Consider the following 11982-nt stretch of genomic DNA (forward strand, 5'->3'; position numbering starts at 1 on the left):
ATATACGTGCGCATGTATACATTCATAATTAAACATACACACACATACAAGCACAGACCCGCATACACAACGAACAACGTACGGTCTCATGTTCGAAGTTGGTAGCCATGTGAAGCGAATCAATACGTTTATTCGGCAATAGGGTTTTATATTTCTAAACCCCTAAACCCTAAAACTGGAAGCAATCGCGGACTACTCATGCACTGTCTGTGCTGCACAGGTTCTTTAAGTCCGAATCGAATAAACCACCAAAGACCTCTCCTGCGACAGGTGTGTATACTACACATGCAACTGCTGCACTGCGACTGCACGCATCGCTGCGCAGTGGGTGGTCTTGACTATGTAATGCAAAGACTTCTGTGTTTGTGTCTGTTGTGATTGCGGATAGGCTCGTCTATTTCCATCACAAAATGGTTGTACCTTACTATGTAATGTATAGACTGTTTTTAGTACGATTGCGGATAGGCTCGTCTATGTCCATCACAGAATTGTTGTATCTCACTATGTAATGTATTGACTTCTGTGTTTGTGTCTGTTATGATTACCGATAGCCGTCACAGAATGGTTGTACCTCCCCTGGCTCAGCGACGATGTGTTGTAGTGTTAAGTGAAGACACCATATACGCGGAGTCTGGGCTTGTTGAGTTTTCCCAGACGCAAGGAAGTGTAATATGTGTATGCGTATATAAGTTTGACTTGCATCTCCGCATAATCTCGTCGTTTGCTTATACGTTTGGTGGAACATGCATATTGATAGGTATGTTTATCATAAACTCATGCGCAACCTCTATTCGATTCTACATCTCTATCTACATCAATGCCAAGTACTTACATATGTACTGTAGCGTCTGCGTGTGCTCTACTTACATATGTACTGTAGCGGCTGCGTGTGCTCTACTTACATATGTACTGTAGCGTATGCGTGTGCCTCCCTCTCCCGTACTACACCGCACGTCCCGTCACAGTGCTCAGTCATTCAATGCGTTAACGTCTTCTCTCCTCCACCCAAGACTCACTTCACTTCGCCTTATGGCCACTCCCTTCGCACATATACACCACACAGACCATCCACCTCAGTCCAAACTCAGCACGGACAGCAACTCGAAACCCAGTGCACAGTCCCAGCCAGGTACCACTTATCAGACACTCAGGGCAGACTCACAGGCGCACCAGGGCCACTCGGGAGCTGTGGTCGCAGTGTTGTGCTGTATACTGTGCGTGCGAATGTGTGTACGTCTTCTTTTCATTTGATCTGATACCGCATTACCGGGCCCAGGAACGCGATTGCATTCAACAGCGGGAAAGCATGGCTCATAGTTAACAGTCAACGGCAGTTAATAGTTAACAGTTAACAGCTAACATTTAATAGTTAGCAGCTAACAGTTAAGAGTCAACAGTTAACAGTGGTCGTGATCAATCTGAGCAGCCGGTCGTCTGATGCTTAGAAAGAATTTGTGGCAAGCCTTCTCCTCCTATGACTGTTGCACATGTTGGGTATATGTATGTGTGTCAATATATATGTGGACATGTAGGTATACATATTAGTATGGTGGCTATACGCACACGTGGGCGGGATTATATATTAAGTCACTTGATACGTACTTGAAGATGGTTCTCCGTATTCTTGATGATTTCGCATGAAGTTTATGCATGAACGGCTGACAGTATCTATGCATTGCGCATATCCGCATATAAAACCCAATACCCTAAACTCTAAACCCTAAACCCTATATCCATGCCAGGGTCTGCCACCTCCACGCCTCGCACATCGCACCTGGATCCACACGGTAGTCCGCCCAATGGGGCGTATCGCAAGAGCTCTCAGCAAACACCACTGCAGCCACCGCAGAAGGAAGACGGGTCTATGTGGACGGATATCATGTTTGCACTGATTGATGAGGTAATGCATGTGGGAGAGAGTGTGTGAGAGTTGTTTGTCGCTACATACTACATATCTTTGAGCTCGGTTGAGTTAATTCTTTGTACACACCTCATTGCAGTAGTCCACTCGTACACTCATCACAAGCATTTCGCTCCTACACCCCATCCGTCGGATGCATATCAACGTGCGTGTTTGTCGCTACACATCATACCACAGATCTTCGAGCTCAATTCCCGCAACAAATGGCTCAGACGCAAAGCTGTGTCGGTTATGACAGGCGTGCTGCACAGTGTGCATGGGGCGTCCATCAACAAAACGGTGTGTGTGCGGCGATGACTGGGGGCTATGCATGATACTTGAGAAGTGTAAGATAGACTCGGTAGATTGAATGAATTGAATGGTCCTGAGTATTCGCTGAAAAATATAATGGGATATATGTGGATACATTTGGAGTGGAAAGGCTTAGGTAAGTAGAATAAGGGTGAACTGGGATAATGCAGAGGTATATGCTGTCCGTGCATGGGACGAGCCTAGTGGCGAGGAGGTCAATTGCCTAGTGGCGAGGAGGTCAATTGCCTTCTTGTTGCCGATTCACTTTTCAATGCATATACATACGCATACGCATACACGTACACAAATACGAACACGTACATATGTACGTATAAGTACACATGTACGTGCATACACATACACATACACACACACACATATATATATAAATATATAATATATAAATATATATATATATATATATATATATACTTACACTTGCACTTACACTTGCAAATGCATACACCGTATGCACACACATGCGCATACTCATACGGATTTATTCACATCCCCCCCCCTCACAGATTCAAGAGAACGTCAACCAGCTGTTTTCCTTGCAACAACTGAAGTACTGCATCACCGTGCTGCGCGAGTCCTTCTGGCCCAATGGTATCCTCGCACCCACACACGTGCGCACGCCGCAAGAGATAGACGACACGCGCAACGCAGCACAGGAGGCTATGATGGCCACCATCCCTGACGTTGTAGAGGGCATGGTGGGCAGATACAACTGCACTATGGGCTTCACTAAGGTGGGTGGGTGTGTATTGTGTCTATGCCTGTGTCTGTATTTGTGTCGGTGTCGGTGTCGGTGTCGGTGTGTGCATGTGTGTCTGTGTGTATGTGTATGTGTATATGTGCGTGTGTTTGTGTGCGGGCGTACTTTGTGTGGAGTGTGGAAGGTGTAGGGGCGAGTGTGTGCACTCATCTTAACGCGTATTTGCGATATTACTTGCGCGCAATACACTATGTGAGAATATGAGAGACATGTCAGTGTTATAGAGGACACTGTATCACTGCATCCATTATACACCTCGCAGATGTTGTGGTTATCTGTCTTGGCGTGTCTGTATGTTGTTGGCGTGAGATTGAGAACAAGCACTTGTACAGATGAATGTATTTGCATACCTACTACTACATACGTATTTGCGTGGATGTTGGATGCTTTGTGTAGGTAGATACGGGTCCATTTGTGTTTGTGTGTCCATGGGCTTATATGTATGTATATCTCATACGTGTGCACTTTGGCTGCCCTCTAGTCTGTGCAAATGCATCTCACGATACCATGTTTATCACAAACGCACGTATGTCTCGTATGTCGCGTTGCGCATGTATCTCTTAGTTCGCCTTACAGACGTGCGAACCCGTACCTATGTAGGCTTGTAAGACCAAGTCGATTGATCTGCTACCATGTACAAATCCCTCCATTGATGTGTTTTCCATGTGCACGTACATCACCATCCCACTCCACAAGTATGGCTCCTGATTAGTTTGTAATTAGTTTGTGATCAGTTTATGATTAGTTTATGATTAGTCTGTGATTAATTTGTGATTAGTTTATAATTAGCTTGTGATTAGTCTGTGATTAGTTAATGACTAGTTTGTGATTAGTCTGTGATTAATTTGCGATTAGTTTATAATTGGTTTGTAATCAGTCTGTGATTATTTTATGATTAGTTTGTGATTAGTCTGTGTTTAATTTGTGATTACTTTGTAATTAGCCTGTGATTAGTCTGTGATTAGTTTATGATTACTTTGTAATCAGTCTGTGATGAATATGTGATTAGTGTATATTCAGCTTGTGATTAGTCTGTGATTAGTTTGCCAAGACATACAACCTCTCCGCAGGCGCAGTGCGAACAAAAGGACCCCATCACTCAGCACTCAACCATCTCCTTACGACTACACGCTAACTGTGAATGCAACAACATCAACGCAGGTGTTCAACACGCTTCAAAACAAGCAAATGAACAAGCACTTGGCCTATGTGTTGGTGGACACTATGATCTTAGCCGTTCTGGGTCATCAACAAGACGCACCAGCACACAGCCAGCAACGCTAGCGTGTCACAGCGACGTGTGAATGTGAATGGGCCGTTAAAGTACAGCTGGGCTCAATAGCAGCCACACTGTGTCATAACATGTGTCGCAATCAATAAATATAACTATCGCACGTCAAGTCACACAAAGCAGTGAATAGATGGTGCAAATAAATGTGTTATTCTAAGTATTTTATTGTTGTTTTAAATTTAAAGCAGTGAATAGATGGTGCAATGTGTGTATTATTCTAATAAAGTATTTTATTGTTGTTATAAATTCAAGCAAGCATGGATTCGGCAGGCATACAGCGCTATCAATCACACCCAGACATTTCCTATCCGTAACGCATTTTGCCTATTTGTAGACCCCCTTGGAGTCCCCGTTGGCGTTCTCCAATTAATTTGCCCAATTTCAGAAAAAATATGCCCCTGACTCCTATGTAGTCTGAAGTCCCTATTGACATTATCACCGACTTCTTGTCCGTCGCCAGAAAATGCCCGTTTCCCCTATTTAAGACCCTTTACAGATTAGTTAAAAGGCCCAAAATGAGTTTTTGCCCAACTGTCGCGTCGTATACCATGGCACGGTGCATGCCAACGTTTAATATATCTGTGGTACACTTGGTTGGTCGAGCTGAAGCACGGTCGTGATCTTATCCGAGACTATGACTGGGTTGCTGTCGAGAATTGAACCGGTATGTGTCCCGTATTCCGAGGGTTTAGCTAAACCTTGATCCCTTAAAACCCTATCCTACGTTTCAATCACTGATTTGAATCGGAAAACGAACTTGTTTGGACATCTCCAAATAATAATTGGCCGCACAGATGTCAGGTGCACATGGAGACCTATCTCAGCCACAGGGAGGAATCCTGTATTCTCGCGGTGTGTATGTACGCGATCCCCAGAAATCCGCTGACAGCCACACTACCCATCACTGCGACAAAGCAGCTTTATTACTATTTGTTCCGATAAACGTATCGGTAGTGGGGCCCTGTATGTTTTAGGGTTTAGGGTTTATAGGCCCTGATATCTAGCCTTGGCACCGGGTAGGGGGAGGGGATGTTCTTTCTGTGGCTGAGAGACAGTAGAGATAGTTGTCCCGACAGCCCACTAGTAGCCGCATAGCCCCTGAACGACACAACGTGCAGTGTGTGCATGTAAATATTGGGCGTGTTATGTGATGTAGGTGAAGGGATGCACGACGCTCATGCATTTGCGTGTGGACACGTGTGCGGAGCTCTACGCAGGCTTGACGACGTAGCGATCCGCGAGGATGCACATCGATGGGTACGTACGGTTGATTGGTCGGACGTAGCACGGCAAAGGTACATTCGTGCATGAATACAAGTATACACAACACAGATATGTGAATACGACGCATGTACATACAGTAGGCTATGATGCGAAGGCACACTCGCCTGCCACTAGTGCTACTTGACTAACCTATTGAGATGTTCGGTACAACATCACACCATCCATTCAGGGCCAATCAAGTGGCAAATGAATTTGTGACGTTTATATCATGCCATATACAGCTCCCGCTTCTGCAAACTATTTTACGTATTTTATCAGGCCACCCTGACAGACGTTGGTTCATATCACCAGTGAGACTGGCACCAATACTTAACAATAAATATATTAATTAGGTTGAATATACACCACACATGCAATACATATATATATATATATATATAAAATATACAAGTACGACTATGGGGTGCGACCACTATAGTCAAAGACATGTGTATAAATATATATATATAGATGTATGTATGTATGTATGTAGGTATATATATATATATATATATATATATATATATATGATCAAATAAAACAATCACCATAGTGTCATTATGGCATGGAGACGTATTACGCAAGTCCAAGGGTGACCGGCAGCGTATGGACCACAGATATAACATACAACACTCAACTGGGGTCAACTCGAATTATTACCTCCGTTAGCATCGCTCACTAAGGCAGGTGATGAGAATACTTGTGCTGGTAGTGTCATTAGCGAACCAGTGGGGTGGCAGATACCATCTGGACCAATGGAATAGCCGAGAATTGTGCCATCCATGGCAATTACGAATAGTTCTCTGCGCTCTGATTGGCTCTCGATTGAGGCGACTTGAGCGTACACTCCATCTCGCGTTCTGGGCAGTCGAAAGACAACGAATATGCATGAGGTCTCTTTGAAGCTAGAAGCACTTGCGTAGGTGAATCGTTGCAAAGAGCTTTGACTTCAAACCGGCAGAATAACTACACATTCATCTGTTGCATATTATATATATGTCGGTAAGCCGGAGACCAAGGTCCGCCGCACATTCATGTGTTGGATATAATGTCTATTACTGCTAGTCTGAGACCGAGGAGTGTTTACATTCATTTGTTGGATATTATATATACAGTATTTCTGTAAGTCTGAGACCGAGTTGTACAACAAACCAAACACAGCAACGCCATCAATTCAGCATACCGAGTATACAAAGCAAATACCTACCAAATAATAGAGCTAAATAGTATACCCACGGCAGATTTAAAACAAGAACCGTATACCGCTATGATGTTGCACACATACATGCCGTATCAGAGAACTATATATGTATTAAGTATGCATGTATGAATAGAGCCATTTAGACACTATAGCACATCATGCAGTATGAGAGAATCATCTAAGTATTAAGTATGCATGCATGAATAGAGCCATTTAGATACTATAGCACAAACATACAGTATGAGAGAATCATCTAAGTATTAAGTATGCATGTATGAATAGAGCCATTTAGACATTATAGCACATCATGCAGTATGAGAGAATCATCTAAATATTAAGTATTAAGTATGCATGTATAAATAGAACCATTTATACACTATAGCACAACATGCAGTATGAGAGAATCATCTAAATATTAAGTATTAAGTATGCATGTATAAATAGAGCCATTTATACACTATAGCACAACATGCAGTATGAGAGAATCATCTAAGTATTAAGTATGCATGTTTGAATAGAGCCATTTAAACACTATAGCACAACATGCAGTGAATACAGTACCCAAGTACAAAACGACAGCTATCGCAACACAGGTCTGACAGCGCACCCACATTCATTGTTATACCTATAGAGTATAAACGTACCCTTTACCGATGCTACCTACTCCGTACCTACAGACGCATCTCTATTCTGCAGTTTGCTTTCGCTGACTTATCGCCCACACATCCTATTCGCATTGTCTACCCACATCTGTTTGTACGTCACGGTTCTATGAAAATAGGAGAATCACCTACACAGTTACAACGTATCTACATACAGACATACGTCACACTACTCAGAAGGTAGCCATGCGGCATGGCCAAGCAGCGCAGGTGGCCATCATGCGCACCAAAGACGGCGCACTCGTGAGCGGTGGCTGTGTGCAGTACCACGGGAGAACTGTACACAGGCACGTCAAGGACCCTACGCCACACCTGAGTGTCAGTGTAAGGTACGAGAATGTTTATGGTCTGTGTGAGCGTGTATGAATGATGGGGGCGTGTGTGTACTTGATAACTATTAGGAGTCTGGGGTTGAGTGATAACAATCAGGTGTCTGCGGATGAGCTGCGCAGTACATATTTACTGACAATACACGCTGAGTGTAAGGTACAAGCATTGGTATGGTCTGCATGACACGCTGAGTGTAAGGTACAAGCATTGGTATGGTCTGCATGACACGCTGAGTGTAAGGTACAAGCATTGGTATGGTCTGCATGACACGCTGAGTGTAAGGTACAAGCATTGGTATAGTGATTGTATGGATGATGGAGGCGTGCACGTACTTGGTAGTTATAATATTAAATGCCGTTCGAATGTTGGGGTTCAATATGAATGATCAAATAACTCACAACCACATACACACGCGCGCGGATTCACATACACCCCACTTTACTAAACCAGTGGTGCATATATAGACAGACAAACATGCCAACACTTGAGGTCCAATCAGTACAGACGCACACACATGTACAAAGCAACACTTGTACGTACGCACTAGTACACCTCAACGTTGTTGGTTTCCAAACTACGAAACCATGCATCACATATAAACAAAAGTCGTTGCACGTTTTGATCGAACAAGTTGAGCGCCAGTTCAGTCACTTGTTCGCATCCACTGAGGTTGCCCCACAGGTCAAGCCAACAGCCTACCTCTACGCCGCTGTAGTCAACCATGTGTGCGGTGCCGCTAACGGTTATGACCAGTAGGCCATTTGAACACAATGCTATTGAAAGTGTTTGAGAGATGAATTGAATGCGTATGAGAAGCTGATGAAAGCAATGGAGTGGTAGGTAAGGAATGAATGTAGCACTGACTCTTGTCCGGATGTACTCTCTGTCCTACCCAAAAAAAACCCGGGACGTAAAGTCCTGAAAATTGTATTGGTATTGTTGAACAGGAAAATTCCTCTATGATGCGCAAGATTGTTGTAAGCTTTGTAGCCACCGAAAGTGCACTCCAACGCTTTCGATCGAAATCGATGCCACGAGTGAGTGCTGAATTACAGCCACTTGAGCATAGCAATTCGGAAAGTCATCGTTCTTTTGATCTGCGACACCGACCTCTGCCGCCCTTTCAAGAGAATAGAGCGAACTCGATCGATTCATGTCTGTACCACGAGGAGCCATGATACACATACACGTAGCAACCACAGCCAATCACCATACACCAATACAAACACACTACCACCAGCCAATACTTGTGTACTCACTTACCCGGAGAGGTGAAAATGGGCCTGTCGTCTGCCTTAAAGGTCCATAGTACTGTCCAAATAACTTTAAAAACAGGTGCACAGGACAATGTTGGGTCTGAGTGAGATGACGTGGCAGATGACCTGAAGCCGAGACACAGTAGATCGCCAGTCAGCGTCGTCACATACACGCGCGCCCGTTGCGGATCTGTTGGGAGTGTGGGAACATGAACGACAAACGATAATTATTTATTCAAATAGAAAGTGTTATAGAGAGTATTATAGCAAGTATTACAGAAAGTATTATAGAAAGTAACATAGAGAGTATTGTAGCAAAAATTATAGCGAGTATTATAGCGAGTATAATAGAAAGTAATATTGAAAATATTATAAAGAGTACTATAGAAAGTATTATAGAAAGAAATATAGAAAGTATTATGGAAAGTAATATAGAGAGTGTTATAGAAAGTATTTTAGAAAGTATATTAGAGAGTATTATAGCAAGTATAATAGAGATAATTATAGCAAGTATTATATGGAGTACTATAGAAAGTGTTCAGAAAGTATTATAGAAAGTATTATAGAGAATAATATAGCAAGTATTATATCGAGTATTATAGAAAGTGTTCAGACAGTAATACAGAAAATATTATAGAGTAATATAGCAAGTTCTATATCGAGTATTATAGAAAGTGTTCAGAAAGTACTATAGAAAATATTGTAGAGTACTATAGAAAGCAATGTATAAATTATTATAGAAAGTGTTCAGGAAGTAGTATAGAAAGTACTTTAGGTAGTATTATAGAATATAATATAGAAAGTGATATAGTCTTATAGAAATTGTTATAGAGATTTAAAAAGCATTATAGAAAGTATTGTTGATAGCATTATAGAGAGTACTATAGAAGGTATTATAGACAGATAGAAAGCAGAATAGAAAGTATTGTAGTACGGGTCTTGGTTTGCTGGCACTGCAAGTATCAGTGGCAACGCATGCTTGGTAACAAACAAGGCGACGACCAATAGGTCACTCACAGAGTCACAGTTACGCCTGCCGCTGAACCCAGCTAGAGCTATCTACACCCAACCTTATGCCCAGGGCTACCTACACCTATCTATTTGCCCCAGAGATACGCATACCCATTTTTATATGCCTACCTACAGTTGGTGTTGCACGGATGGGGCCTCCACACGAGACTGACCCCGCAATGCACCCAGTGAGCACGTCCACCGAGTAGAGTGTACCGTCATGGCTACCAACACAGCCCTATGAAGGGTAGACGCGAGGTGTGTGTTTAGAGAGGTAGGCATATCCGTCGTTTGGTTGGTAGTGTGTGTATCTGTATGGTGAATTGGTGAGCATGTGCACGTTATGGGTGTGGGTGAGTGTTCTGATATGGCCACCCACACAACTCTGTGGTTTGTACTATAGTGAAATGGTGTACGCGTGCGTGCCCTATAGTGTACCGTCTATCTGAGGATAGTCGAGTGTATACTCTGATGAACATGTGTGTGTGTGCATCGATTGATTCATCCTCGGCGTGTGTACTTTGGTGGCTACGTGCATAGCCTCATAGCTGGTGTTATATAGTGTTCATATATTGCACGGGAGAAGCTGGTGCGCATGTTTGTGTGTGTTCTGGCATCTGTATATACATCTGAAACGCTGAGTGTATACGCCAATGGTTATGCGTGTGCCCTAGTCGACGCATGCCGATAGTGTCGACATGCATAGCACAGCCCACACACCGCTGTGAATGATTCAAGATGAACCGTACATTAGTGCAGACGGATATGCGTTCGTGTGGGATGGGACGTGTGTGTGCCGGTATGTGGAAGTAAGCACCTGTGCATAAAGGAATGATTTTGAATGTGTGTGCTACTGCGCGTGGGTGTAATTCTGATGGACAATCAAGGCTCGGTGAGTGTATGCGTTGGTGAATTGGGGTTCGTCGGTGCTGCAGTCAATATTTCTGAGCTTAGCAGAAGAAATAAATCAAACTAACTACCAACTACCAACTGGTCAGTAGCTGGTCTGAAACTATGCATTCAAAAACAGGAATATACAAACTCTATCCCACACAACAATGTCCCAGACTGAGACCAAAAAAAATCTAGGTAGAAGACGTTTAGGACGACAGGCGTTGGTGTCGGTTTATTAATAGTGAAGAGTGGTTGAAGTGAGGCAAAGATTGTACGCCATTCATTGCGTGAGATTGCGCAACCGAGTTGACACGGCAGATGAAAGTATAGAACTTTCCAATACCGGGTCACTGTTATAAAAATACGACAACTACTTAGCTGCACACAGGCCAGCTACTAGCAGCAGTAACCCGAATACTGAAATATATAGATAGTTTTACAAACCCAAATAGAGTTAAAAAGGTGTGTAAAAACTCCCATACTCCCCCCTCCCCACCCCCCGGGCACCCCACACACACCCCCCTCAGAAAGGATCATCCGTACGCATACAAATTCGTGGTAGCTTTGGGGGCTGGTCCGGATGACGACGACTCCTGTCTTGATTGCGTTGGCGAATGTGTGCGTGTGCAGGATACCGCCAGTCCGTGCATTGAGTATCAACAGTCGGTTGTCATGGCAACCTGGGCGTATTAATACGCGACGCCAGTCAGGCAGGAGTGGTAAAATGATAGGGTGGTGTGCATATCGGATGAAAGTGCAGTCGACGCAGATCCATCCTCAGTGCATGGCTGTGACAGACCGAGCGGGTGCAGGTAGGGAAATGTGGCCAAGCATGGGTGGAGATGATGGCAGGTGTGTGGAAGGCAGACGAGGTGTGTGTTCACATTCATAAGTGTGTTTGTTCACATTCATAAGTATTTTCGTAACTAAATATGTATTCAATATATATACATATACTTGTACATATATATATATATATATATATATATATATATATATATATATATATATATATATATATATATATATATATATATATATATATATATATATATATATATATATATATATATATATATATATA

The 11982-nt window shown here is 43.0% G+C and overlaps 2 protein-coding genes across 2 annotated transcripts in view; one reads left to right on the forward strand and one right to left on the reverse strand.

Moving 5' to 3' along the window:
• Positions 1-218: 218 nt before the first annotated feature.
• Positions 219-4388, forward strand: SARC_10877 (hypothetical protein; the record flags this gene model as incomplete). The annotated part of the gene is made up of 6 exons (XM_014295057.1): positions 219-270; positions 1064-1129; positions 1743-1900; positions 2099-2200; positions 2737-2964; positions 4152-4388. Coding segments are annotated over 6 exons (729 nt in total), but the record flags the coding sequence as incomplete, so codon positions are not given.
• A 1799-nt stretch (positions 4389-6187) lies between these two features.
• The window catches only part of SARC_10878 (hypothetical protein), a gene marked incomplete at both ends in the record, with an annotated part of 6374 nt that continues 579 nt past the window's right edge, over positions 6188-11982 (reverse strand). The window contains 6 exons of the mRNA XM_014295058.1: positions 6188-6404; positions 7571-7719; positions 8437-8510; positions 9001-9183; positions 10134-10242; positions 11448-11578. Coding sequence (XP_014150533.1) covers positions 6188-6404; positions 7571-7719; positions 8437-8510; positions 9001-9183; positions 10134-10242; positions 11448-11578 — 863 coding nt within the window. The remainder of the gene's footprint in view (positions 6405-7570; positions 7720-8436; positions 8511-9000; positions 9184-10133; positions 10243-11447; positions 11579-11982) is intronic.

This window comes from Sphaeroforma arctica, assembly GCF_001186125.1.
Source record: "Sphaeroforma arctica JP610 unplaced genomic scaffold supercont1.1424, whole genome shotgun sequence".
Classification (NCBI taxonomy): Eukaryota; class Ichthyosporea; order Ichthyophonida; genus Sphaeroforma; species Sphaeroforma arctica.